At 38.1% G+C, this 24,127-nt stretch overlaps 1 protein-coding gene across 5 annotated transcripts in view; it reads right to left on the bottom strand.

The window, feature by feature from the left end:
* The window catches only part of NELL1 (neural EGFL like 1), a 719,285-nt gene that overhangs the window by 549,600 nt on the left and 145,558 nt on the right, over positions 1-24,127 (bottom strand). For all 5 annotated transcript variants that reach the window (XM_039865670.1, XM_039865651.1, XM_039865633.1 and 2 more), the window contains 2 exons: positions 7,140-7,212; positions 6,403-6,485 (listed from right to left, as the gene is read on the bottom strand). In XM_039865670.1, coding sequence (XP_039721604.1) covers positions 6,403-6,485; positions 7,140-7,212 — 156 coding nt within the window. The remainder of the gene's footprint in view (positions 1-6,402; positions 6,486-7,139; positions 7,213-24,127) is intronic.

Genomic DNA, 24,127 nt, shown 5'->3' with positions numbered 1-24,127 from the left:
AGCTCACTGATTCTTAGTCAGCTCTGTTTTTTGTTATATTTTGTTTGTTTTTTTTTTTTCTTTTTTTACATGAAGTAGAATCACTCTAAATTAAAGACATACTGGCTCTCATGGTCTAATGAGCACCAAATGAGACATTAAACTCTATCTCAGGGACCTCCTGGGTGTTCACAAACACATGTGCCTTCGGCTGAAAGCCCACATGAAAACACTCATAATGAATGTGTTCTCAAGGGCTCATTACCGTGTTTACAGGAGACCGCATCAGGAACTCCGACACACTAACATTTATCTCCCACCATCCTCTCCGTGTTCTTCACACACTAACCAGAGTGTCATGGTTGACAAGCTGGGAAGTCATTGCTTCCTCTCTTAAGAAAAAATATGGGCAGCTGGGGCCTGAAAAAAGGGAGAGTCATGGAAGGATCTAGTTTCTCTCCAGCTCAGGATCCCCCAAAGAGAATGCCCCAAGAATCCACTCTGGTGTTCAGATAAAGGTCAGGAGAGGTGACTAAACCCCCAGGTGAGATCAAGATTTGGCAAAAGAACCTTTTTCATTTTTCTAGGTCACCTAATTGTTACCATTAATCACAGAATCTCAGGATCTTTGATTTGAAAGGGGTTATAAAGCTTGAACGTCCTCACAGGTAACCCTATCAAGTGATTATCCGCCTATGCATGTACATCTACTGTGGTGGGACACTCACGACGTCCCAAAGAAAGTCTTTTTGTAGTTAGCTCTGAAATATCTTTCCTGGCTTGAGCCTTGAAATCTCTCCCTTTTTTCTTCTTATATCCAGTTTTGCCTTGTAAAACTGAGCAAATCTAACCTCTCCTCAAACATTTAAGGTTCCTGAGCAAATCTAACCGCTCCTCAAACATTTAAGGTTCTCCTGTCCGCGTGCCTGCTTCCAACCAAAGCCAGCACCATTCCACCAGGTTCCCGTAACAGCTCCTCATGACATGGTTCCAACCCTCTCTCCTGATCACTTTCCATGCAGCCCACTCCAGTTTGCCTTCACGAATATGGTAGCAAAAAAAACTGAACTTTGCTGTGATCTCTTCGTTGTCATATCCATAGTAAGGAGTAACTCAATCCAATAGCATATGTAATGGATCCATATATTTAAAAAAAAAAAAAAAAACTTGGTTTTTGTCACTTATTACATCCTCTTCGTCTAAGCTTTTGGAATTTCTCAAGAAAAGTTGTTCCTTGTCTGCCTTTTGTGGGTGGTGCCAATGGGAAGGGAAAAGAACAAATAGGATCCTGGACACACCACAAGCACCATAATCAGCCCTGAAGAAACTGAGAGTTGACTATGCCTGAAATATTAGCTTCGGATGACTTTCCTAAGATGCATCATCTTTTAAAAATTGAGATGACATTTAAATCTCCAGCCTAATCATGGAGTTTCCAGAATTTATGATAATTAAGCTCTTTGGGAATTCTTTAGAAAACAAAGATAAAATACACTCCCAAAAGTTTGGTGAGGTCAACTGCCCAAACCATGTATAGGCAAAAGATAATAAGAAGGAAGTGAAAACATCACATATTATCTTTACTTCATTTCTATATGCCCAGTAGTTCCTATAAAAGGTGGTGCTTGATGGCTGAGCTAAGACTGATCAAGAAAGAGGTGAACTCGATCTGCATCCCTCCTAAAAGTGGCTGAGAATGGGTATCTGTGACAGAAAATGTGCCTGTCTCACTCTGAAAATTTGGAACTCTATTATCTGTAGCACTCCAAAAAGGGAACTTTTTAAAGACCAAATGACCCAAAAGGCAATTCTGCATCTGTCCCAGTTTCCTGAAAATCCAGGAGCTTGTCTATGGGTAATACTGACAATTTCCAGGACTGTCCAACAAAGCTGAGCTATACCTAACTATAAAACTCAATTCCAAGGAAAGCATCAGTTTTAAGACAAGGGAAGCTATTGTCAAGGCTGACTTTCTTTCTCTTCTGAACTGTATTTTTTAACATATTTAGCTTTTTCTGATAACACTGAAAAGCCCTAATTTCTATAACATAAGAGTACACCAGACAGGCACAAAGGCAAAGAGATATTAAAGCAAAAAGCAAACTTTTCAAAGGCACTTAGTTACGTAATCTTGCCTTCCTTTTTCCCCTGCTAAATTCTGTTGCAACAATAAAGGAGAAAAACAACTCTGAATCAAAATTACATATTCTGTCACTGGTATTAGCATGCTGAATTTACACAAATTCATTTTCAAAAGCTATTTCTGCACTATCTGCCATTTTCTCCAAAAATGCCTGCAGATCGAAAACAGATACAGTATCAAATCTACATCTCTGGTTTTTCTTTTTACCTTTGTTCATGCATTTACCTAAGCAACCATGGACTAAATCATTTATGCTTAACTCTAACCATTCAAAGATAGACAGCAGAAGCCTTTTCAACAGTAAGAGGTCAAATGAATGGATCTGAGTACATTAGTGGTGTAGTAGATTGCATTCTTTTTTTTTTTTCCTTTGTAACACTATCTGGCATTCTCTATATGGAAGGGAAAAAAGAAATCTTCAATTGTGTTAAAACTTTAAGCTTAATTGAAAAATCACTATTGAGCTCCTTGAAACAATGAAAGTCTCAATATTAAATATGTTACAAGCTGAAATGCCACTCCAAGTGCTGCTTAATTTGCATAAATAGATCTGTCAACGATTTAAACAGAAGTAATCCAGAAATTCCCAGTATCCAGCATCTCTTCTTCCTGAGCTTGAAGAGCAGGGCAGAGCTCGACCCTATCTCAGTGTACTTGGCCCAGTAGGTGGGTGCTTTCTTCAATGTCAAGACTACCTGGAAAAACTTCCAGAGTAAGCCAGGGGATTGGTGGTCTCTTATGGATCACTAAGTGGAAGTAGTAGGAGACAATTTCCCTACACCTTCTCTGCATTGGAAAAAAATGTCCGGTTTTGCCAGAATGACAGAATTCTTCAAGAGGGGTCTTCTGCACCCTGATCACTGTCACCTGAAGGCACATGCAAGCAGTTCCCATGATCTGTCCCGTGGCAAGCCAGGGTATCATTATTCTCCAGCCTCCCTACCTGAACAGAGAAAAGGAACAGCAAATCTGGTGTCTGCATCTGTTTGGTTTGATGTGATTTTGACTACTATCACTGTCTAGCTTGTGCACTGGGCTTGCTCTCTGGTACGATTCTATGGCTTCCACTGTAACACAAATGTGAGGACTTTCTGCTGCTTTCCAAGACCTCCCAGCACCTGGCTCTAGGCCAGGGTCTTGACATCAACTTGCAGATTCTGCCAGGCTGCAGGGTACCAAGCCATTGGGGAAAGTGTATGTTTCCTTAGAGACCATCTTCCTCTCATAGTTGCCTATTTTTTCCCAGGTATAACAATATAATCGAGTCACTACTTACTGAATGCCCAGCCTCCAAATCTCACTTGCCTGGTCACATGAGATCTTCAGAAAACCTAAAACAATGTTTACCAATTTACATATGGGGAAACTGCAGCTGCAACAAATCCAATGAACCCTGGAGCTCTCACCTGATGGCTGCACAGCGTACAAGAAAGAGGAGTTAGAGAATAGGGCCTGCCCAATGTGGGTGTCTTAAAGGAAACTCCTACATAAAGATTTGGGCCCCAAAAGGCTGTAACCTCATTTTAAGGGTGCACAAAAAAGAAACGAAGCTTGCACAAGACACAGAAAGATCTTCCTGTTCAGATCTTGGCACCAGCTAGAGGGAAATATCTACCCTGAGAATTTAAAAGAATTCTTTCCTGAGAATTCACCTGGCCTATCCTACACTTGCAGTCCGATTCTGAGCAGTCTCTGTGATCCAAAGACCCTTAAGGAGATAATGTGATATAAGATAGCCCTTATGTGGTCCTGGCAGAAGCGCATACAATGTCAAACCAGGACTCAGAAAATTTCACGTATGTCCAAGGCAAACAAGTGCTTGTAACCCAAAGAGTGAGTTAAAAGGTTGGGTTCCTACTCTGACCTTCCCCTTTAAAAGCTGCTACAAGCCCTATGCTCACTTTTCACTCCCAACAGGCGCCATCTGATCATTCAGTCCTACCCTTTTCCTCTCTTTTTATTGCTCATTCTTCTTCTGATACCTCCATCCCCCCGCTGCAGCATCCACCTCCCTCTCTCCATCAGTCATTCCTTCTTTATATTTTTGTTTCTCTTTCTAAACCTCTCTTCTCCAACTATGAACTCTCTCAGTCACGATTCAACTTTCAGAATCTGAATTTGCGTCCCAATTCTGCCATCTACTATCTTCAGAAAAGTTACACAATTGTAAAAAAAGTAAAAAGAATGTTATATAACTTTCTTGGAACTCAGTCGTCTTCTTTGGAATGAGGGCTAATAAATCAAGCCCAGCTCACAGGACTGTTGTGAGGACTAAAGTGACAGGGAATATAAAAAGTTGAAGTATCGTAATTTACACATAGTAAATAATAAATATTACCTAGTATGAGCAACTTTCCAGCTTCTTCTGGCTCAGGGCTTGACAAACTAAGGCCCACGGACCAAATCTCACACACCACTTACTTTTGTATGGTCTTTGAGCTAAGAATAATATTTACATTTTTCAATGGTTAAATTTTAAATGATTATATTTAAATAAAATGAGTATAAACATAATATTCTGAATTTTGCCTCTTGGCCTGCAAAGCCTAAAATTCGCCAGCTGGCCCTTTACAGAAAAAGTTTGCCAATTCCTCTTCTAGATTATCACAGATTCCAAATTATGCAGTGAAAATGGAAGTACTCAAATTTTCTAATTATAATTCTATTCACAGTTTGGAAGAAACAGACTTATAAATCTTCCAAAGTGCCTGGGGTGGGGGAAGGGGAGTAAAGAGGTTGAGGTGGATTCAATTATTTTCTGCTTGCAATTGCCCATAGTTAAATATCTCTGCCTCACAAATGTTCATTTTCTATAACAATGGTTTGAAGACAGAGTTCAGTGTGGCTTCTGGATAATGTATGGCCAAAAAAGAAGGGCATTCCAAGTAACAGGAAGGACTAAGAAAAAAAAAGAACATCCTCAGAGCCAGCGAGAGGACAGCCACACCTGAGAATGAGTGGCATGTTTCTTGTTTCAAAAGTTTGGCAGCAAGCTAAGATATAATTAACAGTATTGAGATCAAGCTGCTCCAGAAAAGATGAAATAAAAGCCTCTGTCTGCCACAAGCTGGGAAGGCAAATAATTGACTGCATTTCACATTTCCACTGTACTCTGAAGTGAAAAAGCTAATACTCCAACTCTCGAGTCTCAGTCTGTTTCTCTCTCAGAAAAGTGTTCTCTCTCTCCAGACAAAAGTGGACTAGGCTAAAAACCAAGTTTGAAACAGACACGTTATCTTCAGCAATGCAGTCTATGGGTCCAAAATACAGCTCTACCTTCAAAACACTTACCTACCCACCAATTTTTTTTTCCACATGCCATAGCTGATGGCAGAGAGCAGTCACAGCCACCAGTAGAATGGGATTAATGGATCATTGTCACTGTTATAAAAATTCTTCCTTTCACAGAGTATAACATCTCTTAGGTCCAACCCAATTTTCTCTTCACCCTAGGCCACAGCTTATGTCCAGGATTGATTTTATAACAACAACAGCATTAGCCACATTGTCTATTTACTCAGTGCCTTTCTCCACAAGCCCAGGGCTTTCTATTATGAATCTAAATGTTATGAATATATATTAAAGCTGCTAATTGTTTACATGTTTGGTTCTGCCACTGGACATGACTATCTCTGGGGTAGAAATTATATCTTGTTCATCAGTGCTTCCTTTGTACTTGACACCCTGGCAAATGGCAGATCTGCAAAAGAGTCTTGTTAAGTGGCTGATGGAGAAGAGGAAAAGATACGGAATTATAAGACTGAAGGTGCTGAAAGGCAAACTCTGCCTCCTTCACTATTTAACTCAGGACCAGTTGCAAAGTGAATCATACATTAGAAACATGATATAATGCCTTCTTGTGACAGTAATCTCTTCCTTACAATAGCTATTTTGCCCCTTCTGATTATTGGCAATTATTCTTACATCCAAAATGCATTAGTTTATAAGCAACAGTGGCTCCAACCATATATCATCTCACAGTGATACTAGTTTAATAGCCAATGGGCAAATTCCTTTCCACTCCCAGGGAATTGATGGTGATACATATTGCCTCTTTCTTCCAAACATTTTTCAAGTAAACATTTTGATACAGCCTAATAGTATCAAAGACAGAAATGGTTATGTTTACTATATAGGTAGTACTATTTCGAGAATAAACCATTTTCATAACATATTGGAGATGCCAAGGATAAAAATGTTTCCATTATAGCATATCACTCTAAATTCCAGATTGCATGGATAAAGAAATGAAACATCACAAGTGAAATTTAGATACCTACTTTTGCAGTCATCTTGGCCAAAAGCTCTTGTAAATCCATTATTCCTTGCACCAGGCTTAAGAAATCACTACAAGTTGGGCAAGCTCAATAAAGAAAATACAAAATAAATGTTGATACAGTGCTAATAAAAGAAAGAAATTTTTTAAACGCTAGCTGTTTGGCTATGTAGAAGGGATTTTGCTTTTCTGGTTAAGTATTGCTTTGAAATTGGTGTGAAATCACAGAGGATTTCAGGTCTAGATCTTTCCCTTTTATTAATAAACAAGAAAGAAACAGAAAAAAAAAAGACTGTTAACTGAAAGGCAATATAACAATTTTAAAATAAAATTAAATCCTCATTTTTATTTAGAAGTGACTGAAAAAAATGCAAATTATCATAAAAGAGGAAAAGTAAACTCACATCCAGGTCAAGCAATTTAAAGAATAGTTTTTTAAATACATATAATTATATGAAAGATATCTTTCTCTACCAATCTACAGAATGCAAACTGCTAATGTAATCTTTTTCTTACCTTCACATTTTAATTCTACAAGTAACATATAAGCTTTTTAAAAATTCAAAGACACAGAAGTACGTATTATGGATAAGTTCTCTTCCACTCTCCTTACCACTATCTTTACCACCTCATCAGGCAACACTGTAAATAGTGTGTGCCATATCCTTCCTCGCCTGTTTCTCTGATATTCTCAAGTTATAGAATATTTAAAGTTCACAAATGCTTTAAGTTGCTACTTACTGCGATTCAAGTTCGGACATTGCGTTATGTATCCGTTCGGCATAAAGATGATTTTCCCATCTTGGATGATCCCCTTGATAAGAGAAGAGAGAGGCAGCGATCAAGATTACAGTTACCAGTTCCAATGGCCCTGCCACGCGTTCTCTGCAGGGTGGGTTATTTTTAAACAGGACTGATACCCATTTTCAAAAGGTGAGATGGCATTAGTCCACACTGAAATACTCCACACCATCCTCTTCTAGAAATGTTGAAATGTGCATCCATCGTGAGAAAGCTACAATTAGTAACCACTGGTTGATGCAAATGACATCATAGTCCTATGCCGAGCCAGCCAGGAGGTAAGCCCCCTTTTAGGGGGATCTTTTCCTCTTCGTCTTGGGTGTTCTACTCTTATGGCATTATGTCTCTGTGTTGCTTTGATTTCACTTTTCCGGTTCTTTTCTACCATCTGGCTACGTTCCTCTGGGGACCTCAGGCTTAGCTCCTCCTTAATCTGTTTTTCCACTGCAATTTGCCCTGTACCATCTGCTCTACCTCTTATCTTGAGTATAGTTTCCCCAGAAGAGGAACTCTCGCTGACCCTCTTTTCTGGACCATTCATTCCAACATCTGGTTTTTGCCAACCTCGGTGGCCCTCAGAGACTTCCTCTTGCCTCCACTTTAAGGTATTCTCTGATCTGGTAAATCTTAGGACTCTCTTTAGGGTCGAAAGCAAGGCTGCGTTCTGCACCTTCCTTGACTACCCTTGCCCTACGAACTTTGGTTAAGGTTATAACATTCCAGGGTGCAGTAGTAGAACAATGGTTTCTCAATTGGTAGTATACCAAAAGCCGAGGGGTAGACCCAGGGGTGCCCAGAGTTATCATAGGCCATAATTAATGGAAAAAGCCTGAGCCTAAGCCCATGCCAAAAGCTAAGTCTAAATTTGAGTCCAAGCATCAGAAAAGTAGCTTATGCAAGGCTGGAGACATCCGGCATCCTAAATTAGGGACTTCACAGGGTGACGACCCAGAAGACCCTACCCTGGACCTCTCCACCACCTTGAGGGACACCTCATGGAGGGGCCTTGTCTTTCCTAGTGAAACTCTTCTCAGACTTTCCCTTCTATTTACAGACCACCATGGGAAATAAGCTGTCGACTCGCCTCTCAGTTGTATCCTTAACCGCTGGGACAAATTCAATTCCAATAACTTAAAAAGGAATCACCTTGTCTTTTATTGTAATGCAGCTTGGCCACAATATAAACTAGGAGGTCAAGAGCAATGGCCCCTAATGGAAGTCTTAATTATAATATCATCCTTCAACTAGACTTATTTTGAAAAAGGGAGGGCAAATGCTTGGAAGTTCCATATGTTCAGGCCTTTATAGCCCTCTACCAAGATCCATTTTTATGCCCAGACTACCAGAAGCCTCATGGCAAGGACAAATAAAAACCAGAGCCAGATATCATAGATGACCATTACTTAATACTCAACCTGGCCCTCAGAGGGAAGCTCAGCCACCAGTGTATAATTCTCCTTCTCCAAAGGCTCTACCAGGGAGTCAGAAGCTATTCTTAGCCCTCCTCGTACTCTAAGTAGTGCTCTATATACTGCCCTTCCTTCTACCCTCCTGCCTCTGGCTGGGGTGGAAGGCACCATTAGGATGCAAGCACCTTTTTCCATCACTGATATTCAACAATGTAAAGAAAATTAAGAAGATATTCTGAAGATCTAAACAAGTTTGCAGACGGATTTTAAACCCTGACTCTGGCCTTTGATCTTTCCTGAAAAGACATCCAATTTAGTTTAACCACCTGCTGTACAACCATTGAAAAGGACCACATTCTAACGGGGGCCTGTCAGGAGGCAGATGAGGCCTTTGTTAGGAACCCCAGGGCAATGCCCCCAGGTCAGATGTAGTACCTTTAGCTGATCCTGATTAGAACTATAATACCCAAGAGAGAATGGCCAGGTGTGCCAGATTTTTAGAGGTCCTCACTGGGGGAATGAAAAAAAGTATACAAAAGTCAGTGAACTATGAGAAGCTTAGGACCATTATTCGAGAAAGAGAATCCTGTCAGCTTTTATGAATGGCTAGAAGAAGCTTTTAGGAGATATACTAATATAGATCCTACTTCCTCTGTGGAGTTAGCTTTTATTAGCCAATCAGCCTCTGATATCAGCTTCAAAAGCTGCAAATGGGGCCACAGACTAACCAAAATCAATTACTAGATACAGCCTTCATGGCCTCTAACAATCAAGATCTTGAAAAGAGAAAAAGAGAACAGAATATAGAAAAACAGCAAACCAGGAGAATGGTTGTCACAATTGGCCAAGCCTTTGGTACCAGACAAGCGTCCCTAAGATACCGGGGAATAAGGAGACAACGAGTTCTTGCTTCAAATTCAAGAAAGCAGGACATTGGGCAAAAGACTGTACCGAAAAGCCCCCAAACCCCTGCCACCATGTAAAGAACCCGCTACTAATCTCTAGCATTGGAGAGTTGACTTCCCATGCTCCCAGAGAGGGGGCTGGCCAGCCAACACCCTAATAGCCCAGGTCCAGCAACTGTGTGACTGAAGAGGCCCAGGGCCATCCTTGCCATCCCTGTCCAGAAATGTCATCATCACTACCTAGGAACCCCAGGTAACTCTGGACGTAAGCGGTAAACAAATACCATTTGTTTTAGACAGATGGACAACCTATTCTGTTCTTCCTGCATTTGCAGGAAAACCTTCCTCACGAACTATGATTATCATAGGAGTAGGAGGAAAAGGTAAAGTCAACTATTTTACTCTACCACTGACCTGCCAATCTAAAATCAGATCTTTCAGCAGGAATTTTTAATAGTTTTAAGCTGCCCCACTTTCTTGTTAGGACGGGATATTTTAACTAAATTAGGAGCAATAGTACAATTCGTATAGGGACGCCCACTCCCCCACCTACCCACCCCCCCCCCCGCCTTCATTTCAGCTTTTGTCGTTTCAAGACGAAGATTATATTGCCTGAAAATATTGACCGGTCAAAAGTTAACTAATTTATGGTTTAATGGCAAGCCCAGGCACTCCAGGACTACTGTGCTGGTAAAAGTTCAGCTTCTCTGCTCCTTCACCAAGACCTAGACTTATTAGATGGCCCGATGATAGGAGCACCTTTCCAGAGAGCTCAGTAACCAGGAATTTTTCTCCTCCCCCTTTACCCTCGGACTCTGAGGGGAGACCAAGTTCTCTAAGGACCCCATCTATTTCATCATTCTCTGAGGAAACTAGATATACACCCCCCAGGGAAATAGTGATGATGGGGAAATAATAAGAGTATGTGCATGACCTCTGATCTATATTTGTTTATGTTATGTATATAAAGATGATGAGTAAGAATTCTAATTATGATGGAAAGGAAAATGTATGTTTTTGGTAACAGAAGTTATAAAGTATGAGAATATATTTTGAAGGAAATTGAAGGAAAGGTGTTTGTCTTAAAGTTGGTTATTTCTGAATGAGTGAGAAGAGGCAAACTGAAGGGATGAGGAAAGTTGTAGGTTTGTGAAGAGAAATCCTGAGAGGAAATTTTATATGTGGTTAAGCTAAACATGATTAGAAATTTAAATGTCAAAAGTAAACTAAAGCAAAATTAGAGTTGTGTTTTAATGTTATGGAAACGTTTTCTGAGCAGAAAACAAGGATTCCGTGCTTCATCAAAATAATTTCTGTGTTTTATGTTGCCTTGACCAATTTTCTGAGGTTTTTAGAGAATACTAACACTGACTCAAAGTCTGAGGGCCAGACACCCCTGGCTATACATTTCACAACTCAGGCTGTGCCCAATATTCAAAAGGAAGCTCCAAAAGTTAGGGCCTGGACCCCAAACCCCGCAGGCCGCCTTGGTGCCAGAGGTCTTTAAGGTGTCCAATAAATAGGACTGGACAGTAAGAGAAGCAGAGTACAAAAAGGTGCACATTTTAGCTGTCATAACACAGGGACCATGTTGAGGTGACCCTAGGCAATAAAAACCTTTCAGGCCTGGAGGGCCCTGACTTTGGTTGGCCTTGACTGGCATCAACCAGAATGGGGCATAACCGACGCACAAGCCACAGGAAGGATAGGGTTATGCTTTCTTTAAAAGTTTCTGTTATAATGCCAGTGGAAACATGCATAAAATTTACTAGTTGCACTAAACAATGTTTTAACATCTCAGATAATATGACCTTGAACTGCAGCTCCACTACTTCTGTAAGCTATGCAATGTACACGTTAAATTACCTGCTGAATAGTTTCTTATTTGTAGAAGGACTGTTTACTCTTATGTTCCCGCTAATAGTACTGTGGGACCTTGTTCCCTGTGAAGACTGTTTTATGTCTCAAAAGTTTCCAACTAGGCACTGCAGGGAACTAACTAACTCTTGACCTCAGTTGTACAAGTGACCTACACTTAGATTTAGTCCAGCTGAATATACTGCTTTATGTTTGCTTACTGTACCAGCTATGACATGCCCTGAATGTAGAAGTCACCAGAATAGCCTGCTCCATGGCAAAAGCCTTAAATGCAACCTCGCAAGCCATCCATGCCATGGGAAAAGCATTAGGACAGGTCAGAGAAGCTATTCTGGAAAACAGGGCCACTATAGAATACCTGTTACTCAGACATAAGCATGGAGGTGAAGAATTTTAAAAACTATGTTGTTTTAGCCTCTCTGACAACTCACAATTAATTGAAGAAATGTTTAAACAAATTTATGATGTCATGTCCAATATTAAGCAGAAGACAGGAGATTTTGGTCTTAATCTCTCCTCCCTCACTTCCTGGCTACCCAGTCTCACTGCGTTTAAAGAAGCATTTTGTTTATCTTTGTAGGAGTTATTTCTTTGTATTGCATCCTGCCTGGTAGTCAGTTGCCAGCTGGGTACCTAAGGCCAAAGCAAAACCGAAGAGAAGAATTTTCTTAAAGTGACAAAGCAATCGACTTCATCTTAAGCTAGTCTCATAGATATGAGACCAATATTAAAAGAGGGGTGAAATGATACAGGTCATCATTTGCAAATTTTGGCCTTTTTTTTTTTTTTTTTTTAGTAAGCCTAGTTAAATCTTTTCTTTCCTCCTTTCTTAGGAGAAAGATCCTGTCCTTCAGACTTAATTACCTTGAAACTGGTGACTCAAGTCCTCTGGCTATTGATAAGGATCATTGAAACTCAGCATTTTCCTTGGCCCATTATAAGGCAGGAATGGCTTTAGGCCAAAACAAGGTCCTTAGAGTGCTAAAAGGGAGGAGACCTTTAACCCAAGTTTTTTTTTTTCTCTTTTAAGAAATGTATTAACCAAGCCTATTTTCCTTTACTCGCTTAATAGGCAAATTAATGATAGAAACATAACTAGATATATGATTCAAAGAACAAGTTCGTATCTTTTTCCTTGTCTAGGGACAGAAGGGGCACTTCAGCAGGATACCCAAGACCCTGTTCTGACTGAGACAGATAGGGAAAGAGCTCCATGAAACCCCAATAAGCAGGGACTACGACCCTCCTCAGCAGGAAGCAGATTCAGAAGAGACCTCCCAACCTTCAACATCCATACTAACAAAAAGGGGGTTCATGGCTCTTGGAAAAAGGTTAGGCAAGAAAGTTAGATGAGGGGTTTCAGGTCCACCTACAAAGACACTGAGGTCATCCTATTCTAGAAAGGGTCCTCTCTAGTCCGCTCACAATTAAGCAAGCCAGGAGGCGTTTTTGGATGAAAAGTAACTCATACAAGGAAACAAGCAGAAAATTGAGTACTAGTTTCAGCCAGTCACTCACACCTGCTCAATGAAGATCCCAACCTTCAACTCAACTGAGTCTCATTATACCATCATTATAATAGGATGCGTATGCCCAGTTCATTAATTTCATTATAACCAATTGAATTCTGAGAACAAACACGTGCAGAAAGCAAATGATAAGTCACTGAGTCTTGTCAATGTTAGCTGTCAATCAAGAAAGCCCAGTACTCTAAGAAATGTAACCACCCACAGCAAATAAGGATAAAAACTCCAAAGACTCTGTTATTGTGTCCTTGAGCCCTTGAGACTCTGAGCCACCCTCCTCTTGCTCGGGCCACTTCCACATCTGGAAGTGTACTGTTGCTGTACTTTCCCTTTTAATAAAGCTATTCTTTTCTCCTGTATTTTGGTGTCTTGCTCAATTCTTTGTTCAAGACATCAAGAGCCTGGACAACGTGCTGAGAAGGAAGCCCACTCTCCGGTAACAATAGCACTAAGGATCAAACAGTAAATATTCTTCAACTATCAGACTAAAAAGTCATTGATGCAATAAAAATCATTAAATATTCCTGATTTACATGATTTTTTTTTTAAGTGGGATCAAAAAGAAAATAGAAGCATAGTAAACTAGTCATGGAAATAAAATTAGACATGGGGAAAATTCTCTAACAATCTTTGCTCTCAGCTAATTAAGTAACATGAGTCTTGGCTGGTGAATATCTTAAGGCTTGCTCAATATCTCATTGAGTAAAAGGTGGTCTTTAAATTCTGTAACTTAGTCTGGAAGTAGAGCACTAATTCAAGAAACTCATCAGGGCTGCCACCTCCCAATAAAAATATTGACTTGGCATTTAGAGTTTTCAAGTTGAATTCCAAAATCCTGTTTTTAGGGGTTTTTTTTTTCCTGATTTGATAGAAGAGATATTACAGAACAGATGGAAAATGTAGAAGCTGATTTAGAATATTGAGCTTAATCTATAAATAAAATACAAGCTTAAGATAGTGTGCAAGTCTTTCAGAGGAAATAACATTTACGTGCTCATCTTCCAAACAGCAGAAGATAATCAGCAAATGCTGTCTTCTGCTTATTATTTCGAGATAAAATATTAATTGGAAATATTAATAGAAGTAACAGGATAACAAGACCTTTTCCTCAGAATTAGATACATTTACTAACCTATCCCTCTTCAAGGATGTTGCAGTGTTTATGATTACCAGAGCAGATAGCCTCACCATGGGAAGGAAGTCCCTGACACTGCTCCCCAGTATGAATTCATAATCTCTTGCAGGGGACTTCCAGGGAGCAATTAATGGAGTGCAATCTAAGTGCATCAGCTTCTTCCTGGTATAAAGTTGCTCAGTTTTACAAAGTAAATTAACTCCTTTAAGAGGACAGGGTACCTTTCAAGCACATCCAGGAACTTTGAGAAAACCATAGGATTGGAACTCAGGGGACCTGGGTCCAAGTTTTGGATCTATCTCTGGCTAACTGGGTGAATTTAGACAAGAGTCAACCACCTTCTCCAAGCTTCAGTTGATTAACCTGCCAAAGAAAGTGCTGTATGCAGAAGCTAAATGTCCTACCAGCACTCAAGTGCTAGGTCAGCGAAACAGGTGTACAAACTGAATTTGTTACAATTTAGATATTTGCGCATTTGCTATCTTTCCAGTTAAAAGAAAAAAAAAATGAATTAAAGACAGAAAGCTATAGATTTCCATCAAAGAATAGGCCATCACAGAACACTGAATATCACATTAGAAAACATCTGTCTTATCAGGCTGAATACGGATGAATTTAGAGTGACCAACTACCTGGGTTTTCCTAGGATTTAGGGCTTTCAGTGCTAAACTGAGAGACTCCCATGCGAAGAAAGACAGTTGGTCACCTGAGGTGATACGGAAATGGTGAAAGCACATGTACCAGGTTAGAGTCGATCATCTACAACCCACTTGTCAGAAGATCCTAAATCATTCTTATTTTTATCAACTATGGAAAGAGCACTTAGAAACCTGGAGTACATCTGTCATCGTATTAATTACCTTTCCAAAAACAAATGGAAAATTCACCTGAAAAGGGTATTCCATCCATTCCTCCTATAGCAACACAATACAGTATAGGGCATTTCTGTTTTTTGTTGTTTTTTTTTTTTTAAGTGACTACTGATTTTGTAACATTATAAATTACAAATTGCCTCTTTCATATCTTTCTTCTACATGCCTCCCTCCTCACTTGTCTTTCCACTTTTAATCTCTGGCACACAGTTGTGTGTTACACAGATCATTACATAAAGGTCAGTGATGTCAACTTTGAACAAAAACAGAAATAAGGGCTGACAGCTTCTCAGTGTCCATTAATACAAAAACTCAAGCACTTGGTATTTTTTCCGCAGAAAGGTCATGAGGCTCGGACCACATAATGGCATGAAAACGTGTTCTTGCCAAATGAGTCAAGCTGGGAATGAATGTTCATTTATATGAATGAATGTGATTCCATGCTGGATTAAAAGAAGGGTAGCAATATCTGTATAAATACCAACTGCGACATAAAGAGTGTGTATGTGTGTGTGTATGCATGTAAAGACATACAAGTGTATTTATTCCAGCACTTCCCCAGAACAAGAACCATCAGGTCTTGCATTGAATTGCCATATGGGCTATTTAGTGCCTGGACATTTATCAATAAGAAAAGCATTTGTTAAGCATGTAGTTTTCTTTAGAAAACCACAAAAAAAAAGGAGTTTTAAAAAGTATCAAACTGCAAAGTAGCTCAATCAACCTATTTCTCCCAGAAAAAATCATCTATGAGGATTTCTATAGATGAAACTTTGCCTTCAAATACTGCAACTTCTCCCAAAAAAGATGAAATAAGGGATCAAAAGATAGAATTTCTATTATTTCTTTTTACTTAACTTTAAATACATCTACACTTAACTGAAAAATACAACTCTAGCTGGGCATATATTAGCTGACCTCATTAATCTCATTTTTTCAGACCTATGCTTTATTTCATATCATTCATTGTGGCAATGCTTCTCAAACGTTGAGTTTATGAATCACTTTGAATACGTGTTTAACATCCTGATTCCTGGGCCAACCCCCAGATTCTGTTTCAGTGGGGTTGGAGTGGGCCCGGGAATCTACATTTTTAAAAGCTGTCTCAGACAATTCAATGAAAGGTCACTCTGAAAAACCCCGCTCTATTGCCAATCATGTGTTTCTTTTGGAGAAAGAGGGTTTACTCATTAAAAGTTCAGTGGCGAAAATAGCATCCGAAACCAACATATGAAGAGAGCAAAATCTCCCTGATTTGGAACTGAATGGCAACCAGCAGAAAATTATCAACACTATGAAAGCAAAAAGCATGTTTCATATCAGTATCCCCTGCAGGTCCAATTATAGTATATTTCACATAGTAGGCACAATAAATACCTAAGAAGCATCAAATTCCTGAAAACTATGAATTATACAATATTGAAAATAATTTTCAGAGCCATTAGAGTCTATGAAAATCATGTAGGATATTAGTTTTTAAACTAGAGGTTTAGAATTTTAGAGGCGGTTGAGAGAGGACAGTCATGCATATTTGAAAAAACTTTCAAGGTGATTTTGATACACCTAGTGAGGACTACAGATCTAGGGCCTGATCTAGGACCAGATCACCTGGTCACCTGACCCACAAAACCTAGGGCTTTGATATTTTAGTAGCTTTCCTAAAGGATACCTTAATCCTAGGCCATAAACTACAGGCCTACTAACTCCAAAACCAGTGCTGGGCCACTATAACATGGTATAAGTAAAAATATGTCATTTGAGAAAGTCTCATAGTTACATGAGCAAACAAGATGTTGCTGCAATGAGGTCCTGTTATCAACATGAGGTCCTATCTTAAGTGCCTAAATCGTAGATACTATTTAATTGTCCATAACGAATTATTTACATTAGATGCTGACAGTTTGGTAAAACAGTTTTTCAGTGTTGGAGAACAGAAGTCTTTTTAGGTAACCTAATATCACCCCTGCGATCTTATTTACACTATTAATTTGCTAAACAATCTGTTTTCTCATTGTTCGTGCAATGCTAAACCTCAGCCAATCTGAGGAGCTAAATAAATTCCTAATTGCAGAGCCCAAATTAATAAACTTTTACTATTAGTACTGATGTAAGGGAGAAAACTGGATTTTTCCTCCTTTGATACATCCACCTGTTGCCACTATTTCCTGCACTCAGCTCACCAGGCACTGAAAAATAAATTTGCACCAGACAGGTTGTACATTATTGGATTTTTGTTTGGAGAACTAATGCCCATTATTTCCATTTTTCCAAGAACATTTCTCATTTCACAGGAAGAAATACAGAAAGATGCAATAAAAAAAAGATTAGAAAAAATTAGGCCATTATTACCCTCTTATGGAATAACTAAGATTAGGCAAACCCTTCTAAGACTCAGGGCTTTCTGATACAAATGAAAGCAGCTTTGCCTCCAAACAAATGCTAATTCTTTTTTAACGCTCTTATTTCCCTGCAGATCTCTGTTTACAATGAAGAAAAAGGTTCTATTTTTCTGCACGCTAAAACACAAACAAATTGCTTTGAAAGGGAAAAGGGGTGGGGAGAGTTTCTGTAGGGCATGTAAATATATGGATGAAGATATGTTCTGTTTATAATCTGGCAGAGACCCAAGCTTTGGCAACAGGCTAACAAAAAGTAAGACTGGGGAAACTCACAAGGAGGATTTTCAAAAATGCACAAATTATGTATTTCTGTCCCGAAGACAGTTAATAAAATATTCCAGTTTGCACAAAAGCCAAGAAAGACACTTGTCGACTTCCATTACGATCAATAAAAACTGTCAGCTCATTAGCATATCATTAGCTGTCCTGCTGTTTCCAAAGTCTTAATGCACAGAAACATTAATTCAAAATGTATAAGATTCCCCAGCTCAGAGGCTTTGACTTTCTACATGAAAAGAAAAATAAGAATGAGAGATGGGAGGAATCCAATATAGCTGATTTTTCTATGTGCCTATAAACATATGTTTACCATCTGTGGAATTATGGGAACCAGCTGAGGTAAAAAACAACAGCTGTGGCATAAAAAAAATTGTAATCAATTTTACTTCCCGGTGACAGCTCAGCTGTTAGGGAGACAGTGATGCCCAGGTAAGGGAAAGGTTTCAGATCGAAATTCACCCAACAGACAGAGAGAGACAGTGAGAGAGCTATGGCCTCTGTGAAAAGCTTTGGGATGTGAATTCTTCCTGAGATCTCAACTATTTGGAAACTGCCAGAAGACCCAAGCCACTGAAGCATCCTATAATGCACTGCCATTCACCTAGGCTTGTTCTTTATTTCTCTATCCTCTGAAGTAGTAACAGCATAATCAGCTTAGAATGCATCAAAGGGAAATTGAGCGGTAGTCAACCATCTTGATAATGAAAATCTATGACAATCAGAAGATTCAGATAAGCCTATCACTGCTGGCCAGCTATTTTCCCAAATGGATGCTGTTTTGCAGTGAAGAAATCCACAGCTTGTGTTCTGTATCTCGGATAGAAATTACCTAACGTTAGAGGCTTATGTGCCAGGCCCCATCTTCTGCTCTTTAATCAGCAGCACTTTTATTGCACTATGCATAAGGATCCACCAGGGCCCAGAAATTGGGTTTGACAAGTGAGGAGTTTTTGTTTTACTTCGCCTATAAAGCAGAGTATTAATATTTAAAATAGAGAATAATACTATTTTAACCTGAAAACACATAAGAAGCGTTTTTAGTTCTGGAGCAATAAAGCAGGCTTAGTTCTTGGACCCAGGAGACAGCTTTTACAAAATAAATATTAAAAGCCTGAAGATGTGCTGACTCTCACCTGAGAGGGCTGCCTCTTTTATAGGGGTATTAAATGGATGGAGATAATTTCTGTAATGAGACACTGACATATTTCCCCTACCCTAGCCATTTCACCTCCCCAAAGGATGGCCAGAAGCACTGCTGTACACACAGGATTCTGAGGAGATGAGTTTGGAAAGGTTCCCTCCCTTCTAAGGAACCATTCCACAGGGTTACTCCTAAGGAAACGAACTATGTGAAAATGCCACCCCCTTCTGGTCCTTCTCATTGGGACTACCTGTTCCTTTGGGCTGGAGCTCCAGAAAACAATAGGGTCTGCCTCCTTACATCTACAGAGAATCATATACTCATCAACCTAAAATAGATAATAGGAATAACTCTTCTCCTTTTTTTTTTTTTACTTTTTAAAAAAATTTATTTATTTAAATTAGTTTCAAGCATACAGTACATTGGTTAGACATCTATTTAGTTCAGAAACGATCCCCCCATTGCTCTCTCCTCCCCGCCCTCCACTTAGCCATCATATTAATGCTAACTGCATTCCCTCTGCTGTGCTCCCCATCCCTGTGATGAACTATCAACTACTAATTTGTACTTCTTTAACCCTTCACTCTGTTCTCCCAGCCCCCTCAACCCATCTCCTCTCTGTCCGTCACCAAATTGTCCACTATATTTGTGAATCTGCTTTTGATTAGTTTGTTCTTTTTGATCTTTAGATTCTGCATATAACTCTTAATTTAAAACTCCCTAAAAAGCAGGAAAAGTGCCTATCATTTCTCTATAGTATAGTGTTAAGCATAGAGGGAGCAATAAATCCTAAGAAAAGGATGCATATTGAAAACTTAAAATTTGCCACGTGCTTTTAATGTATATTCTTATATAATCAGCAGGACTTTTATGAGAGATATCATTGCCACTCTACAGATAAGAAAACTGACTTAGAGCTGGTTTATTCATTCATTTTAAGAATACACTGTCTGCCAACCCTGTTTCTGTTACTATCGTAAGCACTTTATAAATAAAATAGGCACGGCTCTGACCTGAGTAAAGTTTCCAATCTAGAAAAAGTAAACAATAGTAAACAAGTAGACACCCACATAAATTATACTCAGTTACAGCTATATAACTTGCAGAGTCCCTTGTTCACAAATTACTATAACCTTGAAGATGGCAACAGCAGAACATTAAACCAGTCATGAGGCCTTTCTAAGCACAGCACTTTATTGAAATGCACAGATCAACTGCCCATGAACCCAACCCTGTCTATACATTCAAATTGTAATAAGAATGATGAAAGAAATGCAAAAGTTCCAGTAAGAAGTATGTGGCAGAATGAATGCAAACTGACTCCCCTTCCTGTACACACATGCTTTGAACTTCATTTGTTTTTCTCTGTGCGTCTCATTCAGACAGGTTAACTTTAATTGCCTTATCTTCAAGTTCAATGATTTTCTTTGACTTGCTAAAATTTACTAGTGAATTCTTATAGTGAATTTTTCCTTTCAGTTGTACTTCTTAGATGCAGGATAACTGTTTGGTTCATTTTTTACAATTTCTATCTCTATTGGTATTCTCATTTGTTCATACATACTTTTCCTGACTTCCTTTAGTTTTTTGTCCATGTTTTCCTTTAGTTCTTTGAACACACTTAAGACAGTTGTTTTAAAGTCTTTGTCTAGTAAGTCCAATATCTGGGCTTCCTCACAGATGGTTTCTGTCCATTTATTTTGTCCCTCTGAATAGTAATACCTTCCTTTTTTATTTGCTTTGTGCTCATTTTAATATGGCCATTTGAATATCACGGTGACTCTGGAAATGATTGTCTCCATTCTCCAGGATTTCTTGAGCTTGTGTTTTATTGTTGAATGCTGTAGTCATGTATTTATTTTATGACCTTCCCAATTATTTTTTGCAGAGACTGTATTCCTTATTATGTCAAATCACTGATATCTCTGTTCCTTAGATTATATTCAGATGGTATTTAGACAGATGTACTTGAAAGTAAAGAGGGGAGAGGGACAGAGAGTGATGAGAGCAGTGTGGGGGGGAGGGAAGGAGAGGGAGAGAGAGAGCAGGGAAGGAGGAAGAGGGAGACGTGGAGACATTAATATATAGATGTATGCTGGAACCTTCCTTCGACACTTAGCCATGCCTGTGAAACCAGGCATGTAACCATAGAAATCATCTCAAAGTGAAAGCCTAGATCTTTCTCATGTCTTTTCTGAATATGCATCTTGCTCTGGGCATGCACATGGCTTTCTATTACATGGGTGATTTTGAATGCCCTAATTGCCCAATGAATCTTCTCCCCAGCTTTTCCTCCTTGCTTTAGGTGGGCTACTGTGTGTGTGTACTCTAATCTTTTGCCCCTGGTAGCTGCAGAATATTTGTTAGTTTTGTAACATGTTCATGCAATACATGCACTTTTCTAGCCTGAGGAAGTTCTGAGTTAAGCAAAACAGAAATGAGTGCCTTCCATCAGTCCTTCAGGCAGTCCCAGACAAAACAGACATGCAAAACAATTTGTAACTACGGTTTGCTCTGCTCCCTTTAGAACCAGGGACCTTTGTCCCACACGGGAAACATGAACTGACATCTTCAAGGCTGCCCTTGAGCTGTGATTGGTGTGGAGCAAGGGCAAGTAAAAATGCCACAAAGCTTTCCTATTTTGATGTTGCCTTTTTCTTTATTAAAAATTCAATTAGTTGGTATAAACTTTTGAATGTTTTCCAAAAATTTGCTAAAACTGGTTCTGATCATTTTTGTTTTGTTTTGTTTTGTTTTTGATGTTTCTGTGAATAAAACAAGAGACAGAAGCTCAGACCTGCCTGCTCTACCATTTTGCTAAAATCCAACTACCTATATCTTAACAAGCCCTTCAGGAGATGATAATGCACTATAAAGTTGGAGAGCCAATAATCTAAACAGTCACTAAAGCAGAAGCCAATTATTGACCACATCTCATATTGTGTGGGATTGTTCTAGAGACCAAGGCAAAATTCTAATCTAGACCATCAACACATGTTACCTATGTCAGTGAACTCAAATTTGAGCCTTCAAAAACCTACTAGACCAAAATCAATGAGAAAGTCTTTTAAAAATATACAAATTTCTAAACCCTACAGTGTAGATTCTCAACATTAATCAAGATGGGCACGGGAATTGGAATTTTAAAGTCTTGCCCTGTGATTTTGATTTCTTTCCAGAGCTGGGAACTAGTTGCTGCCTTTCATTACAGACCCAAAGCCCCTAAAAAGTGTAACTTCACCAGGAATAACTAGCTAAAAAACAAGAAACAGCATTAAATGTGAGTCAGCTTGGAACTGAGACATACAAATTTCTATTGAGTCTTAGAAATATGGAAGAATCAGATATATAAGTACATATATATATGTGTACATGTGTGTTTATATATATATACATATACATAGATATATGCACACATATATATGATTTATCATCGTGAAAAATTATGACATACTTTTTTATTTTGAATATTTATGGTGTATAAAAGGGTTGAAAGCAAAGAACTGTAAATGCACCACCCAGCTGAAGAAATACAATATTATCATTATAATTGAAGCATTCTGGATACCCACCCCTAATAAATTTCCATTCCTTCCTCTCAGAAGTAAACTATTCTAAATTTATGCTAATCATTCCCATTCATTTATCTTTTTACGTATGTGGGTATATAAATAAACAATATATTGGATTGTTTTGCATTTATAAACGAATTATTTGATGCCATAATTTTCCCGATACTTGCTTTTTCACTCAATATTAGGTTAGCAATTCAATTTTTATTTAATTTCAATGATTTCAGTATTTATTTGTATAATTCTATTATAATTTTATTAAATACTATCCTATTGACAATTTTTTTCAAGTTTTTAAAATTATAAAAAATAATATATGCTCCTGTAATAATGATTGTACATATCTCCTTGGGTACATGACCAAGAGTTTCTTCAATGAGTATAGAAGCTGGATTCCTGTGTCATAAGGTATGCACATTTTCAGTTTTATACAGAAACTCCCAAATTGCTCTCCTTAGTAGTTCTACCAATTCAAGTTCCACCACAATGGCTCAGCTGCCTCCCCCACACTTAACACTGTCAAATTTATTTTTTTTCATTTTTACCAGACTAATGAGTAAGAAATAGTATCTCATATGGTTTAATTTGCATTCCTAAGATAACTATTGAAACTGAATTGCTTTCAATTCATTGGTTATTCATGTTTCCGCATTAGAGAACTTACCTTTCATATCTTTTGTCTGATTTTTTATTGAATAATGAGAATCTTCCTTATTGATTTGTAGCATTTTAATTGGATATTATTTCTTTTCTAATTGATTTTCTTACCAAGATATTCTCTGATGAACAGATGTTTTATTTTATACACTCGACTTATATTTTCTTTAATAATTTTACAGTTTTTAATCTTGCTTAAGAAATTCTCCACTCTGAGATCATGAAGCTATGCTCCCATGTTGTCTTCTAAAACTTCCAAATTTTGCCTTCACATTTAGGTATTTAATTTAATTGTAATCAATTTTTTTGTATGGTATCCAAATACGTATTTTAAACTTTTGTTGACACAATGTATAAGAATCAATTATATCAATTAACATAGCATATATAAAATATTTAAATAACTGCTTTTCCTAACCATTTACTGATGAACACAGTCTTTTTCCATTGATCAAGAATGTTACTTTAGTTATGTATCAAGTTTCTAAGTTTTCACATGTAATGTAAAAGTTTCCTTCTGGTCTCTGCATTCTCTTGGTTCATGTGCCAATCCTTGTACTGATTATCACACTCTCTCTATTGATTGCTATAACCATATAAGTTATATCTTATTATAGTAAGTTATATCTGAAATAGAAAGTCCCTCCTTTTCTTCTTCAGAAATGTCTTCATTATTCTAAAGTCTCCCACGTGAATTTTAGAATCAGCCTATAGGTTCCATCAGAAAAAAAATCCTGTTGAGAATTTATTACAAGTTCAATGAATCCAGAGATCAATTTCGGAAGAACTGACATTGTTAATTTTAAGCCTTCTTCTCCAAAAATATGGTATACATTCCCCATTTCAATCTTCTTTAATAATTTTAATATGATTTTATAATTTGCTCCATAATGGTCATGTATATATTTCAATTTGTCCTTAAGTACTTTATGCATTTTTGATATTATAAATGAAATATTCTATTTAGCTGCATTTTTGTTGCTGTTGCTGCTGCAACTTTTCTTCACCAATGTAATTAATTTTGTCTTTGGTTTTTATATCCAGCACTCTTTCTGAACAATCTTGGTAATTCTAATAATTTGTGAATCCTATTTTTTATGTGGACAATTACATAATTTGGAAATAATTACATTTTTCTTTTTTAAAATCCTTTAA

This window comes from Pteropus medius, unplaced genomic scaffold (genome assembly GCF_902729225.1).
Source record: "Pteropus medius unplaced genomic scaffold, Ma_sr-lr_union100, whole genome shotgun sequence".
NCBI lineage: Eukaryota > Metazoa > Chordata > Mammalia > Chiroptera > Pteropodidae > Pteropus > Pteropus medius.
Note: the sequence above shows the minus strand (reverse complement) of the source record. Positions and strands in the feature narration are given on the sequence as shown.